Raw genomic sequence first — 24,896 nt, forward strand, 5'->3', positions numbered from 1 at the left:
ATATCCAAGTTCTGAAACCAAAGAGATTGAGCCCTTTCTTGAGTTGTATTTTTAAAAATCACATAGTGAAAATGTCTTTGTCTCAATCAGATCCCTGATTTCCATCCTCAAGACAACTATTGTCTAGTTTCTTTTTTTTTTAATATTTTAATGTTTATTTATTTTTGAGAGACAGAGATAGAGAGATCGAGCATGAATGGGAGAGAGGCAGAGAGAGAGGGAGACACATAATCCAAAGCAGGCTCCAGGCTCTGAGCTGTCAGCACAGAGCCAACACAGGGCTCAAACTCACAAACCATGAGATCATGACCTGAGCTGAAGTCAGACACTTAGCCAACTGAGCCACCCAGCAGCCCTTTGTCTAGTTTCTTTAGTATTCTTTAAAAATTTTAAGATGTATATATGAGCATACACACAAACACACACACAAGTAGGGCATGATACCATGTTCTTCTGATCAAAGCTTTCCTTTGAATAACCTGTGGCTGGGTATAAAGCTTTCCATCACATATAGATCTACATCATTGTATTAAATTTTGCAAATATAAGGTATGTTACCATTTCCCCTTTAGCGGTCATTTAAGTGGCTTCTAGGAATTTGACATTGTAACCAATGCTGAAATGAATGTAAAATTAGAAAATGACACTGTAGGAAGATCTAAAGAGGTAGGACTGTGTGTTGGGAAGAGATCCAGTGTCACATTAGGACACTTGGGTTCTGGTCTTAACAAGATCTGTGATAATGAAGTGTCTCAAAGTCTAAGTGATCTCAGAGACCTCCTACCTCCTCCAAAAACGTCTATAGGGGAGATAATATTCTCCAGTCATTGGATGTACTGGTAGTGCTTTCAATGTAATTAACACAGTAATGGACACCATGGTTGCTCCTCATCCATGCCCCCTTTCTTGGATATCCACATCACCCCTTTACAACTTCTTTGTTCTAGGGGAAGCTGATATCAAGGTCTAAATGTGGCCTCACACCTAACTTCATCAATATAATCCCTTCCCCTGGTCACAGTTTTCAGGTCTGGGACAGGTACAGACCAAGTTGGATCACAAAGACACAAAAGCTCTGTGAAAGAGATTTCTCACTCTTTTGAGAGGCTTTCCTGGGGGGGGGGAAACATGCAAACCCAAGAAGTGTTTGTGGCCATCTCCCAATCCCAAAGAAATGCCAGCCTTTGGATAAAGTTAACACCAGAAAGGAAGGATGGAGAAAAAGATGGTTCAATGGTCCTCAATGATATTTTTAAACCACTGAAACAATCCAGCCTGAAGGCCTGCCCAACTTTGCTTTCTATTTAGGTTGGCCAATAAGTCACCTTAAGGTTTAAGTCTTAAGTTTGAATCATATTTTTCTGTTGCATGCAATTTAAGGTATTTTTTTAGAACTATTCTTTTCTTAATGTTTACTTATATATTTTGAGAGAGAGAGAGAGAGAGAGCACGAGCAAGAGAGAGGCAGAGAGAGAGGGAGAGAGAAAAATCCCAAGCAGGCTCCAGGCTGTCCACGCAGAGCCCAACAAGGGGTTCGATCCCACAAACTGTGAGATCATGATCTGAGCAGAAACCAAGAGTCGGCCGCCCAACCAACTGAGCCACCCAGGCGTTCCTTAAGGCATCTTAAGAAACACAGAATTAGATATAAATAATAGACACTCAGGTAAATGCACAGTTTATTGGTGTTTCTTGAATACTGGCCAGCTACTGTGCTTTATAAGCATCACCCCCTGTAATCCTCATGGCAACCCATCGAAATGGATACTACCACATACATCTGGCAGATGAGAAAACAGCTTCAGAAATGTTAAGTAACTGTCCAGGTTATGCAGTTAATCCACAGGGGAGGTGCGATGGCATAGCTCCAAACTCTTGCTTAGAAGTACATAGCTCCTCTAGCTTCAATTCAAATAAACATGTTTATTCAGCCTACCATCACTTTAAACAACATTGTGGAGGGTGAGACTTGTCTCTAGTGCCTTGCACTACCAGAACCCTCTTCCCATAGAGGTACACAGGCCCTCAACTAAAACTCCCTCCCCACCCAAGGTAGAGGAACTGGGTCCAAATGGCAGCCATGTCTTTATCTCTGAGCTTCTTGTAGTCTCACGTTTATTGGATTCGCATCCCACTCTTCTGCTGCTGGATACCCATTCAAGCTAAATTATGAATGGGCAAACATGTTTTCATGATATGCTTTTCTCCAAGAGCGTAGCTGCGTTTTACCAGAAACCTTTGAAGTCTTCACTCGAGTGAAAAGCTAAGGGAGGACTCTAAAGGTACCGGGTACATTGGAAAATGAGTAGATGTAATTTTCAAATAGTTCTCTTTGGATGACTTTTACCACCAGCCAGATTATAATAACATAAAGCTCACATTTTATTGACTGAAAATTGATAAGTTCATTCAAAGTGTGGCAAAAATCAAGAAGAAAAAAAAAAGAAGAAAATAGCTGATCTAAAAAGATAAGAAATAACTAGTAACAGAATCACATTTCAGTCAACAAAAATGTCAAGAAGGAATCAACCTTTCTTTGGGTATGAATGTGCCAGATTATCTATAAATAACCAAACAAATGCATATACATATATATATCACATATATACAATAGAAGCATCCTTTTTTTTTTTCCTGTTCACCTGATTAATTTGTATAGCTCATTGGTATCCATTCCTTTGTTTTCATCTTTTCACAGCTTAGATACTTTTAGATTAAGTTCTTCCATATAATATTGTTCTCATTGTTGTCTTTTGTTTATAGAAACCAAAGGAAGGAAGAAAAGAAGGAAAAAAGGAAGGAAGGAAAGAAGGTAGGAAGGGAGGGAGGAAGGAAGAGAGGGAGGAAGGGAGAGAGGAGGAAGAAATCGAAGGAAAGGAAATACCAAAAATAGTTTAAACTGACTTTCGGAATACAAATGAAAACTGTAATTATGTTTATTAATTTTATTTTCTGCCATAATTTACACTGCAGTGTTTTATTATGTTGATTACTAGGAAGGAATAAAAGGACCTTACCAATAATTAATTAATTGTGCAATTAAAGTCACACACCTGAATCTTCCACAAATGTTTAAATAAATCATTTTTAAGAGAATTAGTATGTAGTTGTTGTCCCAGATGTTCCAAAGGCAAACAGATGTGTTAATTAGCATACTTTAGGGCTTGAACTATACTTAAGTCTCTTCCTTATAATTTTTCCTTTTATTTCCCACTCTAAATTCCTTGGGTAAAAAAAAGTCAAAACCTGGCCTGATAACAGCAATTAATGTCAAAAGAAAGTAAATACATGTTTTGTGAATCAACAATTTAAATTTTTTTTTTAATTTTTTTTTCAACATTTATTTATTTTTGCGACAGAGAGAGACAGAGCATGAACGGGGGAGGGGCAGAGAGAGAGGGAGACACAGAATCAGAAACAGGCTCCAGGCTCTGAGCCATCAGCCCAGAGCCCGACGCGGGGCTCGAACCCACGGACCGCGAGATCGTGACCTGGCTGAAGTCGGACGCTTAACCGACTGCGCCACCCAGGCGCCCCTCAACAATTTAAATTTAACCTACAAACAAGTTATGTATTATTTTCTTAAATTGGGACATTCTATCACAGTAAAAATCAAAATAAAAACAACACAAAACACACACTTAAAAATACTCAAAAACAACTTCGACCCGTATTATTTCAAGTTACCCTCACAGTGCCTCTGCGGGGAAAGTGCCATTTGTTATGCCCATTTGCACCGAAGGAATCAGAGACTGAGAGATTGCTTACATCTTCACAGCAAGTGAGTTCCAGAAGCTGGTAATACCAGAACCTAAAAATTCCCAATCGCATGCATGCTTTTTTTACTACACAGCCCCTTTCTCCCAGGAAGCGATTTTTTCCATAAGTCCAAAAAGAGCTTAAGAAAGAGATGTCAAGGAAGACAGGAAAGAGCAATCTTACCAAGTGTAAAGAGTCTGCAAGAAATTATTTGATGAGCCTATGGAAACCCCGTGAACATGTGTTTGGCGTAACATGGAAAGGATGAAACACTGTGAAGCTTTGAAGCAAAGATTTATTTTCTGGTGAAACAAACTGAAACTGCCCCGCTTTAGCACAATGTATTTGGTGGCGCGATGGGGTGAAGGAAGGTCTGGCCGAGGGAGGCCTGCTCTGCGGGGCTCTAGAGAGCACTGATGCTCTGGAGAACCATGGAACACAAACGGTAGGAGGCTGTTGACACGTGTAGCCTCGCAGAAAGGGCCATTTCCTTCCGATATCATTTCATTAAGAAGAAGAACAACTTTGTTATCAAGCATAAATTGCATAACAATGATGAGGCATGAGAGAACAATCTATATAAAAGTCCAGTGGCCTCAACTCCATCGGCTCACTTTTTAATGAAGCACACAGGCCCACACCTAGGGCACCTGTAGAAGGAAATGAAGCACACTCCAGAAGAAGAATAAATCAAGGTGGCAGCTAGACATTCTTATACCAGAATCACAACACCAAAGAGGAGGCTTCCTAGACCGAGAACTCAACCTCTGAGACTACCAGGACACTTCTTCCGGAAGCCGTGGATCCAAATTCTAAGTCCAAATTTCCTTACACACATTGAGAAAATATTCAAAGCAGTGACTCCCACTGCCTTGGGCTTCAAAAGAACAAAGAAACCAGTGGGAAAAAACACATTTGAAGGAAGAGTAATTTCAAGTACTGATAAATGTTCTCAGATATTTCCTACATCCATGTAAGTCGCCTCCCTGCAAAGAAAAAAAAAAAAATCGCCCACTATTACAGATACAATTATCATTGTTACAATAGGGAAATCAAGGGGTCACAGGGGAATTAAAGGGCCACGAAATCAGTCACAGGGGAATTAAAGGGCCAAGAAAGTATAAGAGAAGTGGACCCAAGTGTTCTGATCCTCATGCACTGGACTACAGCTGCCAGCACACTGGTCAGCCAGTAAGAGGAAGTATGGCCCAGAGAGAGGTGGGCCCCACTTGCAGAAATGGAAATTCCAGGTATACTCCAGATAAGTGGTTGCACTCAACAGAACACAGAGACACGGCCCGCACGGCCCTGGCATTTTCATTTTCAGTGCGTCTGTCAATTTGTCTTTGGTGAGGTCTTCTCGAAGTCCTGAGCCTGATTTATGAATGATTTTAGTTAAACTACCCATTTGCTAATGTCTGTGATCTTCATTGCCTCGTGGCCACTACCACCAGCAGGAATATCGTATAAAAGTGCCTCTCACCCCTCTCCCCTGGCAACCTCCAGTTTGCAGGGCACGTAGTAGCACTTTGGTTTAGAAGTTGCAATTTCCAAATGCTGTCATTTTTTGGCAAAGTATCACGAGGCCAACGGTGAGTCCCTGTTTAGAACATCACAATATTGTTTTGTTTTGTTTTGTTTGTATGAGCAGAAACCAGAAATACAATTAGCAGTGGGAATGGCAGGTAACCTTTTCCAGGAGAGATTATGAGTGCATATCAGGCTCCCTTCAGAGAGGATTCATCTTAGAACAATTACATAAACACCAATAGAGCAAGACCTGGAATTCTTTGAGAACATAAGGATAAAGAAAAACAGATAGCTGTACAGATTTTGCTACTATGTATAGCCATAATGTTGCTGCTACAGAGTAAGGGAAGTATTTACAGTAAAGACAAGGAGGGGAAGATCTAAGGCGTTTGGCAGGCATTGACAACAATTACTTGAAAAAAAACCAAAAAAGCCTGGAATATTTAGAGTATCACAAAGGATTTTGTCAGACTCAAAGGGAGAGAAAACTCCATAGTTGGAGATGTAGTTGAGGCTCTTCGAACCGATTGCCTCAGGGAGAGCGGAGCAGCCTTGGTGGGGAGCCATGAGGCTGCCCTTCCACGCCACCCTCTGACTGCTTTCATCAGGCCTTTGAGGACTCCTTGGCAACGTGATTTGCTCGGCCAGCAATATACACGTAGCTCAGAGATCATGTCAAGCGTGGAGTCGAGGTAGAGAGAGGCAGCTGAGCTGGGAGAACTGAGTGCAGACTCACCCAAACCTAAGTGGCTTGCACTGAACACAGGGAGAGCAGGAGATGACCGACCGCTTCCCCTCCTGAACTGGGTGTCCCCCTGAGCCAGAGCCACCTTCCCGAACGCATGACCTATGTGGTCTTACAGGCACCAAGCTCAGATGGGCCCTGGTTTGGCTTAACGCTCTACTGTCACCACCTTGAAATCCTTAATAAGTTTTGAACACAGGGCCTCACCTTTTCATTTTGCACTGAGCCCCACAAATCAGGCAGCCGGTCCTGCTCTCCTACAGAACAGCATACAGTGTCTGGACCCTGTCACCATGTCCAAAGCTGATGATTTCTGGCTCCTGACTTACCAGCAGGCTCACAGAAATATGGAGAAAGTCGAGGTAGATACTTTTATTAACTAAGAAATGCAGTGAGATAGAATATTTTTTCTTCTTGGTAATAGCCTGACAAGGATTTATTCTCTATTCTTTACTGGAATTCTATCTTTTTCTAAAAGACATTGTGGCTGTGGTTTGACCTGGTGCAATTTAAGAGACCGGATTGTAATCACTAGGCCAACAACAGGGAAAATGCCCCATCAACTCAACCCAATTCAATATGCATTAACCTTCCTGGGAGGGAAATCTTGGTTAGGCCCTGGGGTGATTTTTTTAGAAGGGCCGGAACTGGTTCACTGAGTTGGAGAAACACAGCACTGAACTGGCTGGCTACTAGGCCAGGGTGAATGCTTCATGATGAAGGAAGCATTTGAGAAGTTGGTCTGCAGGTAGGAAGACTAGATCATTCCTGAATTGCTTTAGTTCAGACCGTATTTAATTAAGATCCTCGCCTCAGTAACCTTCCTCCAATGTCCTCAAGAAAAGAGCACACTGCTTCCGTAGCACAGAAGGTCCATATAAAAAGTATTACATTCCAATAAATAAGTAATATAATTAAGAGTAATCTTTTCCATATCCCAAATTCAGCACGAAAATTAAACAAGCCCGCACATATTCCAGAGACAATAACCAAAGGGGAGGGAGTTTGAGGAAACAGATGAAAACAATATAAAGACATGCAAAACTGCTATTAGCTTGGGATAGATAAAAGAATTTCTAAATTATAGCTTTTGGTAATGTTTAAGTTGAGAGTCTAGTAATCTGGGTGCAAATTGTACTTGGGGCATTTGTTCTTTGTAAAAGAAAGTAGATTAAGAAAAAAGAAATAGAGCTGCTAAGCCCACCACCAGAAAACAAACCTTCAGAGGAGGGCTCCAGCCCTTTGAAACAATACATAAAACCTATCACCACAGGGCTTCAAAGTTAGGATGTGGAGCCAAGGCCTGCCTGTCGATTTCTACAGCTGGAAGTGAACCTAGAAATCACTCACCTCAGAAACCTCTTTGGAGAGGTCCTAGGGGGACAGATATCTTCTGCTGAAGTCCTCAATGCATACAGGAAGTGAAGGGCAGAGGGGAGGCCAGTGCACTGAGCACCATCATGACCCCTTCCCCAACATGGGCTCTCATCTGGCCGACTTACCCAAGATGGCGCAGACAGGATGGGATTTGCCCAGCTCAGTGGTTGTGGGTATGGGACTCCCACTCAGGCCTCTAGCCCCAGCCCAGTCCTTCCTGATGGGGAAGGGGCAGGAGTATATCAGTGTCCCCAGTCCCAGCCAAGCAGGAGCAGGCCACCCATCTCACCCTCAGCCTGGCACCCTGAGGCCACACTGTGCCAAGGCCTAGCCTGAGCCATCCTTGCTCTATGAAGCCATAGGGATCCAGAACGAAGATATTCCAGGCATATAAGTCCATAAATTGATGAAAACTGTTCTTACAAATTGCTTCTGCCCATGCTCCCTGAGTCACTGCAGTCAGGGCCTCAAAGATCTCTGAACTGGGCCTTCCAGATGATCACTTCTATTCCCCGAGCAACACACACACTGTCTCTCTCTATTTCATTATTTTTTATGTGACCAGAGCCTTCTTTACTAAGAAACTATTCCATGAAAATGTGATTTTCATCTTATTTTGAAAACCCCAAACGTGCACATATCTGAGTTTGTGAGAGCTTAAGTGCTAAGCACTAGTGGTTCTCAAACTTGAGGGTCCCTCAGAATCCCCTGGAGGCTTGTTACACAGATTGCTGGGCCCCATTCCCAGAGATTCTGATTCAGTCAGTCTGGGGTGGAGCCTGAGAATTTGCATTTCTTTTTTTTTTTAATGTTTATTTATTGACTTTTGAGGGAGAGAGAGAGAGAGAGAGCAGGGGAGGGGCAGAGAGAGAGGTATACAGGAGACAAAGAATCCCAAGCAGGCTCCGCACTGTCAGCCCAGAGCCAGGCACAAGGCTCAAACCCACGAACCATGGGATCATGACCTGAGCTGAAATCAAGAGTCAGAGCCACCCAGGTGCCCCGAGAATTTGCATCTCTTTCAAGTTCCAAGTGTGCTGATGCTGCAGGCCCAGGGACAGCACTTGGCCTCTGCAATAAACTATGTCTAGGAAATCTTGGCTCCGTTAAGCATGCCTTCACAATGCAACAGGGCTTAACACCCCTTCCAAAGAGATGATGTCTCACCTTGGTGCTCTGCTTGAGTTGTCTTCCACATGAAATATTAAGAACAAGGCTTGTTAATACCCTCAGCCTCTGCCTTCCTGTGATACCGTCTGCCCAGGCTCATGTTCTCTGCTCTGCAAATGATCCAAACAGGGAACTGGTATCGGCTCCAAAAAGACTCATCTCTTCCTCGTAGAGTTCAAAGTTAAGCAGCTGGGCATGACATGGTGACTATATCGACGCTGGCAAGACCAAGAATGTTGACAGAATAATTCAAGGAGAAAATTTAATGGCACTTGAGGGGTAACGGATGGTTTTGTCTTGAAATTTCCAGATCAGCTATTTATACGATCTCAAATCTCAGGTTCAAGCCCGTGTCCCTTTGACAGACAGGAGGCAGTAAAATTCTTCACCGGAAGAGAAAACAAAAAGCAAAATCCTCTTCAGAAATGATAAAGCTGGTGTTCATTAACATTTAAAGAGGGAGTATTTTTTTTATATTCCAATAACTCTTTTATTCTTTTGGGTGAATTTAACAGACAGATTTCTCTTCCAATTGTGCTGCCTATGAAAATAAGATAATTGATTTCAGAGAAATGTTATTTACAAATTAGGTAATTTTCTCATTTGTATTTTAATTTCTTGCTTAGTTGTGGTCAAAAATCCTATGAGCTATGCGTTTTAATTTATAATTAAATAACCAAGTAATAATAGAATATTACTAATACGCTGGTCTTAAAAAATGACTACTGTAAAAAAACTCATAGGGACAAGTCATTGTAAAGAAAACAGAGAAATACAGGTTAAAGTTGAAATTTTGTTCTTAATTTGCCATTATTACACTCTCAACTCAATTCCAGAATTGCCTAGCTGTGTGCTAGGCCCTATGGGAAAACCAATAAATTAATAGACATGAAAGAACCTCACAAATGTTAAAATATGAAAAAATTGCATTATTATTTAATAGAAGCATACAATAATGTTGCTGCTCTCAAAATAGTTTTAGTACTCCCAACAGCAAGCCACCTGAGTCAGCCTTCTTATGACATGAGCATCTTTTCCACAGCACCACTGACAAGCATCATTAGGGGCTATTTAAACCATCTCACATGCTCAAAACATCTCCAGATAGTCCATACTGATGGGACACACTGAATAAGGCCAATACCTCATCCAATGGAAACCCATAGAAACGTGAACACAGCTTTCATGGCCTCCACCCTAACACCTCAGATGCACTTTCAACAATTCCAGTTGTATTAGCAGAATCCTTTTTTATGTATGTGTATATACCTAAGTACACACACACACACACACACACACACACACGCTTAAAGGGAGAGATTGAGAGAAAGATTAATTTCAAGGAATTGGTTCACACAGTTGTGGAGGCTGGCAAGTCTGAAATCTATAAGACCGACTGGCAGGCTGGAAATTCAGGTAAGAGTTGATGTTGCAGTATTGAGGAAAATTTGTTCTTCGGGAAACCTGTCTTTGCTCTTAAGGCCTTCAACTGATTGGATAAGCCTCACCCATATTAGGGAGGATATTCCGTTTTACTCAGAGCCTATTGATTTAAATGTTAATTACATCTAAAATATACCTTCACAGCAATGTCTGGACTAGTGTTTAATCAAACAGCTGGGCACCATAGCCTGGCCAGGTTGACACATAAAATGAACCATCATACCGGTCCTCCCCTGCTTTGGTCACATTGATACGTCAATTAGCATTCTGGCCTGTGAAGGGGCAAAGACTTGGCTCTTTGGCTTTACGTTTCTCTGAAGAGATGTAGAGTCACACTGACTGGTTGGCTTGAGTGATGAATCCAGGAGGCTTCACTGAACATTTGAGGCTAAGTCCACACAAGACCTTCTACTTTAGAATCGCCTGTCTGCCGAGTCCGACTTCTTCCTGCCTGTGGTGAGCTCCGGGGGCAGGCCCCTTCCAGGCTGAGGGCTGTGGTTCTGGAAGCTGCACTTGGCACTTGGTTTGGTTGGGTTAAACAGACAGGATTCCCATGACCCTGGGATCGTGACCTGAGCCGAAATCAAGAGTCAGACGCTCAGCTGACTGGGCCACCCAGGCACCCCTGACATCTGGATATCTATCTGACTTCTTTGCATATTCCTCGGTTGATTCAGAAATTGGAACAGATGAAGATGTGACTAATTATCACCTCTAAATCCTCAACGGCTTCGCCTCTCAGAATGTATTCTAGCTTGTAAATCTAGCTGATTTAAGCACCTTAAAATCAGCACTCAGTACAGAATAACTGAGGTGCTCCTCCTTTGATTCACGGCCTTTGGAACAGCCCAGTCAGTGCTGTCTGTTCAAAGCAGTGTGGCCTGTGGCACATTGATCAATCCTCCTTAGCCTCAGTCTTCTTGTTCACAAAATAAGGCTATTTTTACCTGCTTCATAGAGATATTGTGAAGGTTGAATTAAATGAGGCTATGAATTTAGAGCATCCAATGAAAAAGCCCAAGAGATAGCAGGTGCTCAATAAATAGTGGCTCATTTTGAGTCACTTTCAGATAAGTTCTCCTCCCACAACTTGCATTAGTTTAATGAACTTCTTAGTACAAAAAGCAGAATTTTATACCTGATTGGTTTCAGAGCTGAATCATTTGGGTGTGACCTGTTGAAGAAATCGCACTCAGGTTCGGTAGCCTCTGCTTCTCAGCTCACACCCTTCCTCCTTCTTATAAATCATCACACATTTATTGTCTGATTTAGGCCTGCTCTAAGTTCTTTAGAGACAGTTTTCTACCAGCCATATATCAACCTAATTATAATCTCTAGGTTTATGGTATCCCTAATTATCATACAGGAGATCTTGTCAAATGTAGGCTTTCTTCATTTACTTGTTTGGTAAACACATGTTGACCCTGTTACCCATGTACTAGGCTCTGGATTGAGTGCAGAAACTGCCAAAATGAAAGGTCCAGTCCCTGTCTTCAAAAGCTTCCAGACTAGTGGGCAAGACAAACCACAAAAGGCCAACACAACGCAGCACAGTTAAGGCTGCCATGGGAAGGAATGAGGGTCAGATGGGCACAGAAGAGGGCCATCACAAGGGCCTTGGAGGTTCATAACAGGCTTCTTAGAGGACAAGATGCCTCAGCTGAATGTATAAGAAGCAGAGAAGGCAAAGAAGCACCTTAACTTCAGAGGAAATGGTCCATTGAAGAGCAAGGCATGGGGAAGAAAGAGGATGGCAAACAAGAGGAACGTCAATCTTGTTAGGGTCAGAGGCCAGGGTACCCATGGGGGCAGTGGACCCAGGGACCCACCACAAACGGTCATGGGTGCCCCGCAAATACTGTTGTTATTATCCCATACACAAGGAAGAGCAATTGAAAGATTTTATGCAGAGAAGTAACATGATCCAAATGGCATTTAAAAAGATACCTAGGACCTTGGTGGGAGGAGAGAAATGTTCTTCTTCTTTTTTTTTTTTTTTAATTTTTTTTCAACGTTTTTTTTAATTTATTTTTGGGACAGAGAGAGACAGAGCATGAACGGGGGAGGGGCAGAGAGAGAGGGAGACACAGAATCGGAAACAGGCTCCAGGCTCCGAGCCATCAGCCCAGAGCCTGATGCGGGGCTCGAACTCACAGACCGCGAGACCGTGACCTGGCTGAAGTCGGACGCCCAACCGACTGCGCCACCCAGGCGCCCCGAAATGTTCTTCTTTAATAGGCTTTGCAGTCCTATATATGAAGGCACAAAATCCAGAAGACAGTCCACAGCACATTTCTTTGTTGCTGGATGTTAAAGATTTTGCAACTGATAGGAGAGGTTACAATGCCCTCCCAGTAAAGTAAGCGAACTGAGTCATGCACCTAAGAATTGGGTGGGACATCACACTGCCACCTAGACCAGGTCCCTGCTTCGATGCAGGCATCATTGTACAGCTGGCATAAGGTAGCCATGACAGCTGAGGCTTGAGAACAAAAGTGACTGGTCCACGTAATACAATCTGCAATCGTGGGCAGAACGCCAGGGTGTCAGCTCCTGATGTACCTGTCATTCTCTGTCCACCGTGGGCTGTCACCACGGAGGTGGCCACAAGTGAAGAGGCAGTGAAATGGACAACTGGTTTCTCACGTCAGATCTCCCAGGAAAGAAAAACTATATTTGGTTTCTTCATGCACAGACATGTCGACGATGATCCTCACACAGAAAATTTTTGTTTTATTCTCCATTTTGAAATAATAGCCTAATGAGGTACTCAGTCACCTGCACTCTGTAACAACAACAAATTTGAAGAGGTTTACTTTAAGAAGAGAAGCATTTTAAGAAATCACTTACATTTTCTTACAGATTTCTTAAGCATATTGGGTCTTCTCAAGCACCATGCCTCATTCTAGAATGTCAGGAAATACAAAGACGAATTCCCAAAGGAATGAGCCTTGAGCCATTCTGGCCCTAGCAGCATATTGTAGCATTCTACCTTATAAGTGGTAAGTCGAAAAAGATGGGATCTGGTCAACAGGGGAACAAGGGAAGCATTCTTGTAAAGGAGGGAAGGAGGAAACTAAGATAAGAATGAGTGAGACTAGAACACTTCAGTGGCTCAGTCGGTTGAGTGTCCAACTCTTGATTTCGGCTCGCGTCATGATCTTGCAGTTTCACAGGTTCAAGGCCCTCATCAGGCTCTGCATACTGACCATATGAAGCCTGCTTGGGATTCTCCCTGTCTCTGCCCTTCCCTCACTCGCACTCTCCCTGACTCTCTCAAAATAAATACATAAACTTAAAAACAAAACAAAACAAAAAAAAGAATGAGTGAAGGATCAAAGCTGGAGAGCTGGACCAAGGCGTTCTCTCACCAAATATAAAGATGACAACAGGCAAGTGGTTTGTTTCACTTTCTAATAATAATTGCAGCTCATAATTATGTACCACTTACCATGTGCAGTCATTGTTCTTAGAACTTAACACGCATTAACTCGGGATTCTCGCGGCAACACATTGAGATGGATACTATTATTGTCCCACCTTATAGGTGAGGAAACTGAGGCACAAAGAGATTGAGCAAGTCAGCCACCATCATACACCTAGAGATTGAACATGGGGAGTTTGGCTTTTAACCTGACATTAGGAGGAATTGCATTTAGCTGTGTTTTGTTCTTGTCAACTTCCTAACAGCCGATTCGAACAGGATTGTTAAAATCATTTGTTCTGAGTTAGAAAGAAATGCCTTGTCCTTAATCTATACCTTGGGGAATTTATAATTTCTTGGTTGTACTTCCTTGTGGCCCATATTGTTTTGAAAAGTGTAATTGTAAGATATAAATAGTTATGAGTACTGGTTTAAAGATTAAACAATTGCTTACTTGGGCAAATTCAAATCAATTTAAGGCTGAAGTATCTTCCTTATGAAAATTTTACTTATTTTACATGTACGAATTTGTTTTTATTCTTGCTGAACTCCAGGACTTAGAAATAGACATATTTATTTAGTTTGGCCTACATCTAGTATGTGTCGCTCGGTCTATTCTTCAGAGTTTATTGTATCTCTTAATCTTCTACACATGCAACCAAGGACCTCAGTGATGAGGGCATTGGAAAAATCTAAACAAACAATAAATTCTGGCTACAAGATTCCCTATAAATGGAGTGCTTAGTAAAATAATGCTTGGGAACGTGATATTGGATTGATTAGATCTTTATGAAGTCACCAAATTATAAATTTCCAGCACTTGCCGTAACTGGTAATATTTTTTTCTTATCGCCTGAAATATTTGTGATCAGTATTTTGTACATGATAAAACAAAATAATTCCTTCTTTTGGGAAGCAAATGCGATCCAGTACTATGGTTCAAAGAAACCTAGAAGCCATGATGTCTTTCTGCCGAATCCTGGAGCTTCAATTATTACTCACAGATCTTCTCTTTTGCTTGTATTGTCCAAACAACTTAGCCATTCGACAAGTGTTTGTTAAATACTGTGCTCTAGACTGAGAAAAGGATGGTTAGTCCTCATGAGAAGATGCAGTAACAATAAAGCATAAAAGATAGAAGCCCAGAATGCAATGGAAATGCATAAAGAGAGTGTAAATACCAGGAAAACACATCAAACTGTTGGAGCAGTTCTGCCTAAGTGGTGGGACTTCAGTTAACTCTTTGCAGTTAAATCTTGCATTTCAAGGTCTTTTCCAAGTTTTATTTAATGGCCAAAAATGTTTTTATAAAGGGAATTCTAAAAAGAAAATATATTTTTAGTGTATTCCTACGCTAAGTTTTAAGATATTTTAAATAGATAAAAATATTTTGAATATCAAAATAAATTTTCAGATTTATTCTGTCACAAGGCATCATTTTTCAGGCTATGGCCATAGACCCCATTCGACCTAATGAAGACACCATTGGATAAACACCCTTCTGAATTTAAAAAGATCTCAGGCAGCTCTCACCTCCATGTTGCCCCCCGCCCCCTGCCCCCGACCATGAGATCTCATCTAACTCCTTCCAGCTCTCTTCATGGGCAGAAACCAAAGAATATAAGCTGGAGTCACATGAAATTTTAGAGATTCCATAAATTTATCCTCTGATTCCTTCCCCAGAACCTCTGATGTCAACAAAACGACAGATTACATTCATTTGTCTGAGAAAAATCAAAAGCATCAGCAATTATAACAAAATAGAAAATCATGATTATGTCTAAAGACCAAGATGATTTAGATGGAAACCAACCTGAAGCAACAACCAGAACCTTTGCAGATGTTCTGTTATTGGTGTCTGTTTGGTAGAGTATGTTTTTCCAATGTGAAGGAAAAAATTATAGTTCTCGTTTCTTTGCAGTGCTAAAAGTTAATCAAGAATAATTTTTCCATGTGTTAAATACGTTTCCTAGTAATAAAATAATAACACATGCTTGTTAGAACTTAAAGTCCAGAAAAAGTTTAATAAAGAAAACAAAATCCCACATAATCCAGCTGAGAAATGCCCACTTTTACTGTTAAGTCCCTGTATAGTTGGTTTTATCCTCATTGTAGTGTATCCTGAGCTTTTCATTTAACAGTGTTTTGGAAGCATGTCATTACTTTTTTTTTTAATGTTTACCTTTTTTTAACGTTTATTATTGAGAGACAGAGAGACACAGAGTGTGAGCAGGGGAGAGGTAGAGAGAGGAAGAGACACAGAATCTGAAGTAGGCTCCAGGCTCTGAGCTGTCAGCACAGAGCCCAACACGGGGCTGGAACTTGCAAACTGCAAAATCATGACCTGAGCCGAAGTCGGCCGCCTAACCAACTGAGCCACCCAGGCGCCCCTATGTTTATGTATTTATTTATTTATGTTTATTTTTTTTAATGTTTATTTATTGTTGAGAGACAGAGAGACACAAAGTGTGAGCAGGGGAGAGGTAGAGAAAGGGGAAGACACAGAATCTGAAGTAGGCTCCAGGCTCTGAGCTGTCAGCACAGAGCCCGACACAGGGCTCGGACTTGCAAACTGTGAGATCATGACCTGAGCCGAAGTCGGTCGCCTAACCAACTGAGCCACCCAGGCGCCCCTATGTTTGTTTATTTATTTATTTATTTATTTACTTACTTACTTTGAGAGAGAGACAGAGACAGAGAGAGAAGGAGAAAGAGAATCCCAAGCAGACTCCACAGTCAGAGCAAAGCCAGAGGTAGGGCTTGAACTCACGAACTGTGAGATCATGACCAGAGCCAAAATCAAGAATCAGATGCTCAACCGACTGAGCCACGCAGGTGCCCCATGTCATTATTTTAAAAAAATTTTTTTTCATGACTATAATACTCTATCAAGTGAATATATCACTTAGCAATGTTTCTTATTTCTGTATATTTAGATGACTTCTATTTTTTTACTATTATGTTATAATGAATGTTTTACATTAAGAATAGCTTATATAGGGGCGCCTCGGTGGCGCAGTTGGTTAAGCGTCCGACTTCAGCCAGGTCACGATCTCGCGGTCCGTGAGTTTGAGCCCCACGTCAGGCTCTGGGCTGATGGCTCAGAGCTTGGAACCTGTTTCCGATTCTGTGTCTCCCTCTCTCTCTGCCCCTCCCCTGTTCATGCTCTGTCTCTCTCTGTCCCAAGAAAAATAAATAAACGTTGAAAAAAAAAAAAAAAAAAAGAATAGCTTATATAAACATCTAAAGGACTCAATAGTCATAAATCAAGATCAAGGAAAAAGTTTGAAGACACTGATACATGTTTTTACAGGTTATGAATGACAAATCATCTTTGGTTTCCCACCTTTATGGTGTTTTTCACACGACCAACTAATAACACCTACATTTGTAAGTACTTCAATCTATTTGTTTTGATATCCTGCTTTATTTCATAAATTCTTTAAGGGAGCTTAAAGTTTTTGCTTCTTTACTAGAATATGTATTAGTTCTATTTGCTGTGTAACAAAATATCCCCAAACTTAGCTTAGATTAACATGTATAGTCTCCCACAATTTGTGTGGGCCAGGTGTCCAGGTACAGACTACTGGGCAATTCTGGTTGGAGGTGTCTCACGAGGTTCTTGCCAGGCTATCAACCAGCAGTTAGTGTCTCAAATTCACTTCTAAGCTCACTAAAATTGTAGTTGGCAGACCACAGTTCCTTGCTGGCTGTTGGGTGGAGGCCTTGGTTTCTCACCTTGTGGGCCTCTCCAAAGAGGTCCTCATGACATGACAACTGCTTCCCCCAGAATGAGAGATCCAAAAGAGACATAAAGATAGAAGATACCCCAAACAGAAGCTACAGTCTTGTGTAACTTAACCATATCATCACTTTTACTCTCTTCTCTTGGTCACACAGGCTAACCTCAGTACAGTGTGGGAGAGGACCACACGAAGGTGTGAATACCAGGTCATTTGGGTTTTATGGTGAAACCAAAAAATCTTGGAGACTGACTACCACATAGAGCAATTTTTGTGAGGACCCAAAATGTGTATGCAATAATCTTTTGTCAAAACTGTCTTCATGTGCCTCTACTTACAAAAGAGTTTAGGGGTGCCCGAGTGGCTCAGTCAGTTAAGCGACCGACTTTGGCTCAGGCCATGATCTCACAGTTTGTGGGTTCGAGCCCCGTGTTGGGCTCTGTGCTGACAGCCCAGAGCCTGGAGCCTGCTTCGGATTCTGTGTCCCTCTCTCTCTGCCCCTCCCCCTGCTTGCAGTCTCTCTCTCTCTCTCTCTCTCTCTCTGTCTCAAAAATAAATAAACATTAAAAAATTTAAAAAAGAAAAGAGTTTACCATTACGTGGTAAATTTGGATATCTGAATATCCTACAACTGAGCAACTCTAGTCCTGGTTTTGACTTACTAGAGCCTTTCAGTCTTTCGTGTGTCCACCAGGGCTCATGTAGAAGAATGTTCTGGGCAGCAGTGCTTGCAATAGCAATCAATCAATAACAGTCCAGATTCCCGTAATAGAAAAAATAAAATAAAATAAATGGTGGGGTATTGATATAATAAAATGCTATACAGCAGTGACACTGAATGGACAAGAGCTGCCCACCTCACTACAGTTAGTTGCATCTGTTGAATGCAAAAAGCAAGACACAGAATATATTATACTACAATCCATTAATATAAAATTCCTGAAAGATAAAAACAAGTAACGTATGATGAAGAGGTCCACTTATAAGAACTGAAATGATGAAGTGAAGCAAGTATATAATGATCCAAAGGTCAGGAGAGCAGTAACCTCCTGAGGGGAGGGACAGGAATGTGCTTAGGAAGGCTTACAGGGAACTCTAAGATACTGGCAGTGTTCTAGTTTTTAGTCTGGGGTGCTGAGAATATAGGTGTTCACCCTATTGTTTTTAATCCGCAGAAATGTTTTTACACTCTTCCATAGGCATGATATAGTTTACAATAAAGTAAGTTTTTGAATCACATTGTGTAGTAAAAATATTTCAAGAGTACTTCCAACAAGAAAGTAGTAGTTAATGCCTACTAAGCACTTACTATGTAATAAGCACTGTGATAAGCCTGTTGTGTGATTTTGTTTTCACTTTAATGCTCACAACAGGTGGAAGGTAAACTTTATTCCTTTTTCCCTTCACTTGCCAAATGAGAAAACTTGGAAGTTATGGAAATGAAAACACTTGCCCAAGGTTACACAACCAGCATGTCGTGGAGCTGGGATTCAAACCCAGGCAGGACAGTTCTAGAGCCAGCCACCCTAAGCGCTACATTAAAACTAGGCTTTATGGGGCACTGGCATGGCTCAGTCGGTTAAGCATCCAACTCTTGATTTCGGCTCAGGTTTGTGAGCTCAAGCCCTGGGTCGGGCTCTGGGCTGACAGCATAGAGCCTGCTTGGGATTCTCTCTCTTGCTCTCTCTGTGCCTGTCCCCTGATCTCTCTCTCTCAAAATAAACATTACAAAACAGTTTTAAAAACTGAGCTTTGCTCCTAGATTTAACTCCATGTATAAAATGACGAAATGCACTGCTAACTTGCTTACGTGTTGGAATGACCTCTGAATGGATAGCTCATCCTTGCACCGGTGAATGGGCCCACCCTCACGACCCCTCAAGTCTCTCCCATCTCTTTCCACTGTTCCCTGATGATGAAATACCCCTTGCCTTCCTACCAGGGTTCCAGATGGCTCTCTTGTAAACACCAAGTCATAGGGCACATTTACCGAGCATCTACTCGAAGTCACCTACTATAACTCGTCTAAGCTCATAGATACATTAACTCATTGGAGCCTCGCAACCACTGCCTGTGGTAGATGTTCCTATGATACCCGTTTTACAGATGAGAAGACAGGCTCCGAGACAATGAGCCAATAGTTACAATAGCTTTTAAGTGGCAGCACCAGGATTCAAACCCAGGCATTCTGGCTCCAGAGCCTATGATCCTACTCACTAATACACTGCCTCCCATGAAATACTATGCTTCGGGCAAAGGCAAATAAGGGGGAAAAAATTGGCTCCTTTTCTAAAGAAACATTGTATCAAATAGAGAGACCTCAGTGATGTTCTAAAGAATTTCCATTATCAGATTTTCTTAAGGTGTCAGAAAATTGTAACATGTACTAGTGTATTAGGAAAAAAACATGACGGTTTCATCTCAGAGGTGGTAAGAACAATATAACTGCGCTTGAGTTTTTAATTTAATTTTGTTACAAGTTCACTGTCTTTAACACATCTAAAGCTAACAAGAGTTAATTCAACTAGTTAGCATCCACAGGCATGTCATTCTCATGTACTTTAAGTCACTTTTTTTAGGAGTGGAGAATGATATTTTATATATTAGTCTAAATCTAACCTATATGTAAACCTCTCGAACAAAAGATACCAGGTTGAAAAAGACAGTATCTCTGCCCACAGGGGTCCACACTAGCGGGAGACAAATAATTACAGTGCATATAATGGCCATTCAACATCTGAGGTTCTCAAACAGGGGAATGTACTCTAGAAGTGACCAACTCCATTTACGCTGCCCTAAAAAACAGGTGACTTGAACTGAACCATGCAAGATAAGTGTACTCACCAGGTGGGAAAGGCAGGGAAGGGCAAGAGCACAGCACGTCAAAAGTCTGGAGGCATATGAGAGTATCACCTGTATAATTTTTTGCTGCCAGAGTGCAAATTGCTTAGGGGGACATGATGGAAAAGACCAATCGGCAGGGCATTTGCCTAAGTGGTTGGACTTGAGGGTAACAGGGAGTCTTAAAGAGTTTTAAGCAGAGGAGAATCATGTTTATTACTTTATAATGATAACTCTGGTGAAGCAAGGAGGCTGGATTACAGAAGGGAGAGCCCGGCTATAGTTCAGTCAAGCAAAACCAGGAGTCTGAACTAGGCTACCTTATAAAATAAGTGATATTTCCAGCCCCATTTTACAGATGAGAACATCAGGGCACAGAGGAGTAAAGTCACTTCTCCAGGGCTGCAAACAGCTGGCAAACAGGAGCCAGGATTCACACCCAGCGGGTGGGAATATAACACCCCTGCACCCGTCTCTGCTCTGCCAGGCTTGGGTGGCCATCGAGGTAGATGAGGTGGGAGAGAGTGGAGGCAGGCAGAAAGCCCTCAGCCCAGAATGCTGTGTGGAGTGACAGTGCTCCCAGTTAAACAGCAGGTGTATCACAGAGGAGAAGTAGGTCAGGTGAGGGACCAATGAGTCTAGCGTCAGTCGTGTGGCCCAGAAGGACTGGGAGAGGTAAGCCGAGATGCCGGGACTGTGGAAGACACCAGGCCCAGGCGTCAGGAAGGGCGTGGGCTGGAGAAAACCAACCCAGACACAGAGTACCACTAAAGAGACACCATTCCACGCAAGATCCTCACCATGAAGACAGAGAACCTGAGCCCCCAAGAAGCAACTCAGAAGAAACAGCTCTGGGGCCAGTCTCGCGCTCAAATTCTGGCCTTAGATGCATGTTCTGGGACAAGTTTCTTCACTTTTCAAACCGGAGATTTTCAGTTATAAATAAAGACTGCCAATATTTAATTTGCCACCTTGTTGTAGGATTAAAAGTAATATGTATCTAAAGCACCTAGTACAATTGCTTTCCAAAGGTAAGTTCCCAAGTAATGGTAATGTAATGGTTGTCATCATTATTATTTAAAGGGTTTGTTAAAGAGGAGGCTATAGAAAAAGCTCTGGGCTGCCAGCCCAATTACTCTCTTGATAATTTTTCCCATAAAATTCTCCTACCTAATATGGAATTTTCACTAATTTTTCCACTCAAGAAGCTCTTTTGAGGAAACTGAGTTGGCCTTTTTTTGAAAAACCAGTTCTCTATTAGCCAAAAGAAAAACCTGGAAAAATCAGCTAAGGATGACATATATGTTTATGTGATAAAATATAAAAATATTGATTGAAAACAAATCAAGAGCCACATTTTCCTAGTGTCTTAAATGACAGGCAAATTCGTGGTGCATTTCATTGCATATAATGGAGAATTGGGACAGGAGTGATAGAAAGTACATTGTCAGCCATGGTCACCTTGCTCAGGATTGGTTTTTAGTTTATTTGTTTTTTGAGAGAGAGAGAGAACTGGTGGGGAGGAGCAGGGGACGGGGGGCAGAGCAGCAAGCCACACGCAGGGCTCGAACTCACGAACAAGGGAGATCGTGAACTGAGCCAAAATCAGACCGACAGGGCCACCCAGGCACCCTTTGCCCAGGATTGTCTATTGTGACAATATCCATGTTCACAAGGGCCACATCTCCCACGGAGGACGGTCTTTCAGGAGTCACAGACAATTTTTGAGATTTAAAAATCCAGCAGAAAAGATTTGGACTTGGGAATAAAGTAGAAGCCTTGAAGACTGAAGGATTCGTAGCCATTTATTTATCACTTTGTCATTTCCAACTTCGTCAGACATGTTTTTCTTTGGGATTCAATGTGGTGACTAACAACATGGTTATTTAAGTCAAAGACCTTGGGTTTGAAAAATTACAGTAGAAAAGAATTTCTGGTAAAATGACTCCAATTCACATCTCTCTCTCTCTCTCTCTCACACACACACACACACACACACACCACAAAGTTCAAAACACAAACACACTGAAGAGGAAAAAAAGGACATACAAAATAAATGAAATTTATTGTTTAATTTGTTTGTGTCTAAGATAATATGTTTGGTAAGGATATGAAGATAAGCAATGTAGAAAAAGTGAAAAAAAGAAATAAGAGAAAAGAAGTGCCAACCTCTTCTATTAGAAATAAGGAGAGATATTTTGAGACAAAAATCTTTCTTCCTTCCCCACTAAAGATGTTTGGCCTTTTTAGTTCTCTTTTCTGAACACGGCTGTGGAGCATCAGATTCCACTGGTCCTCGCGCCTTCCATGCCCCCGCCCTCACCCACGCTTATCTGAATATATAAGCCTGCCCTTTGCTCAGATTTATGGGTCGGGCCAGGGCTGTGTGTATTTACAGTGTTCTGACCTGAGGACCCTGGGCTGAAAGAGAAGAGGAGGAAACTGGGCCCATTCCATAAACAGAGACAGATAGGAGGGGGAGGTAAAAGGCTTTGCTAGCACTTAACATTTTTAACTATTTGGCCAAGCTTAAGAATTAGCGATTAGATTAGCAAGAAAACCCAGAGATATGGGTGCAGACGTTAGGGGGAGTCAATTGTGTATTTTTGCTTTAGTCTGGCTGCTTGGAGGTTCTAGGCTGGGTGGGGGGAGGGGGTGGATAGGAGTGGGGTTGGATTTAATGTGGAAGGTCCGAAAGAAAATGGATACGTCAGATACAGAGGGAGCGATAAAATGCTTTGGGAAGACAGAGAGTCTACAAAAATGAGGATATAAACAACATTTAATAAGTTGGAAAATGTCTCCAACCACAAGTTGCACTCCTTGTGCGAAGCAGGGCTGCTTGCATTTTTTACACTGTAATTGGTTAGAGAAGAAAAATCTCCCACTCCGTGCTTAAATGAGAACACATTGCCATAGATTACCAAAACCCAATCAATTTTGAGTTGAAATATTTTTCTCAGCGCCTGGTGGCCACTTGAAAGCAATTCCATTTTCAGACAGGGCCGCCTGGTAAATGGGCCATCCCTGTGCAAAGCCGCTGGCACACACACCAGTTCAAATAGGAAGTACAGAGCGGTCGAATCCTGAGCAGCCTTTGGCGCCCAAAAACTGCCCCTCCTTCCCCAGGGCCACATCTTTGTGCCCGGGCAAAATGTGAAGGCACAACTTGTGTTTGGGCTATTCCCAAATAATTTACTTGCTGAAAAACTTGAGTTCACGTGGAAAAACTGACCCACAAGCCGACTAAATTAGAAATACTATGGCATCCTAAGTAAAGTATCATATTCGTGGGAGGCCCTCAAGAGCAAAGCGACTGGGACAACAGAGTAAGTGACTCCTCTACAAATCAGTTTACACTGGGATGGAGCAAAGGGCTATCACAGACATGAATTAAGCTGCTGTGATTGGAGAATTTGTGAAATGTCCTCAAACTGTGTCTTTCTGCTCATCATCACTTTTGATGTCTTTTCAATCATTCTTCCGTGATGTTACCTATTAACGCATCTGCAGGAATGATGATACTGTTTGATTGGAATTTTTTGCTTTAACTAAGTTATGCTCTGGGTAATGAAGAGGGTTATTCTTACAGCCCACTCTACATAGGTTTCTGTGATTTGGACTGAATTATCACTAATAACTGCATGAGAAAATGCATGTACTTAGCACTGTGTGTGGCACTTCATGAATGTTAACGTGTTTGTTATCTCATATAATTCTAATGTTCTCTATGATTATTAAAATCACCAGTCAGATATCCAAAGTAAATTCTAAAACTGAACTTTGAAAAAACTCACACAAAAGGCACTTCGATGCATTTTCCTTTCCATTGATGTTTGGCATTTAATGTTGAAAAATTACACATAATAGTCAAAGCACTGGAGCTAAAGAAGGTATTTGATTATTACTTGGGTAACTATTGATTATTACCTGGGTGCAAGCCGACTATGTAACAGTGAAAACTTGGGCAAAAAAAAAAAAAAAAAAAAAAAAGATGAATGGGAAGGACTACCCTAACCAGGTTGCATTTCTAAAGTAAAATGAAATACATAATAGTCTAGGAAACTAATATTTTATTGCTATTGTGTCTGAACTTTTCTTTAAAATAATGAAACTTCTGCTTTGTAAATAACGCATGCTCAAAACAGATGCAATCACATGAGGCATATTTAGGAGGAATTTTGGGACAATTACATCACAGCTAAAATCCTTTCCTTGTCATTTCTGTTGAGATCCATTTGCTGGTGAAATAATTTTTTCTCTAATATGGTGTGGATCATAGCAACAGTGGGTTCAGATGTAACCATTTAGGAGCAGAGGCCTAGCTCAGTATGCCAGAAAAAAAAAAAAAAAAACACGCACCACAAAGAACATTGAGATGAATGGCTCTATTTTATGAGCCATAAAAGTTTTATTCATCTTGACACTGAAACAGGTTTAGGCAGTGAGTTGACACGCCTTAAATAAATAAGTGGAATTAATTCCCCAGCCCTTGAAACAATAGCAGCATGCACGTAGAACGGAGAAATGCCCCATTGTTTCCTGTGGCTGCCTGATATTGATATTATTTGTGTTTTTCTGTGCTGCTGCCTCAGGGGCCTGGTTGATCCACTTCAGATTCATCCCCTGTTTTATTAGAGGTTGAAAAAGGTTCAAGACCTGTTTGTACCACAGCTCCCACCGACAGCTAAGGAACCAGTTTGGCGTCTGGTTTGTCTGTTGTTTTACTGCTGACCTTCAAATCAACTTTAACCCCTGACCTCTGGAGGCATCTATCATGACAAGAGGCTGTTTAACACAAATGGTGCCCATTTATAGGGGAAGAGACTCAGAAGATTTCCTTTTTATGAAGAATTTAGTTTTT

At 41.6% G+C, this 24,896-nt stretch overlaps 1 protein-coding gene across 6 annotated transcripts in view; it reads left to right on the forward strand.

Annotated features, from left to right (window-relative positions):
- LOC147582466 (uncharacterized) overlaps positions 1 to 24,896 on the forward strand; it is a 65,878-nt gene that overhangs the window by 37,444 nt on the left and 3,538 nt on the right. For 5 of the 6 annotated variants that reach the window (XR_015249150.1, XR_015249149.1, XR_015249153.1 and 2 more), the window contains one exon: positions 2,764 to 2,812. Coding sequence is in view for 1 of the 6 variants with exons in the window: in XM_086700987.1 (XP_086557113.1) it covers positions 2,764 to 2,812 (49 nt within the window). In the remaining 5 variants the exon portion in view is untranslated. Of the gene's footprint in view, positions 1 to 2,763; positions 2,813 to 12,559; positions 13,027 to 24,896 lie in introns of those variants that run through there. The other variant, XR_015249152.1, reaches the window with a different exon arrangement.

Source organism: Puma concolor, chromosome A3, assembly GCF_028749965.1.
Source record: "Puma concolor isolate L17-30 chromosome A3, mPumCon1.1.hap2, whole genome shotgun sequence".
NCBI classification, from domain to species: domain Eukaryota; kingdom Metazoa; phylum Chordata; class Mammalia; order Carnivora; family Felidae; genus Puma; species Puma concolor.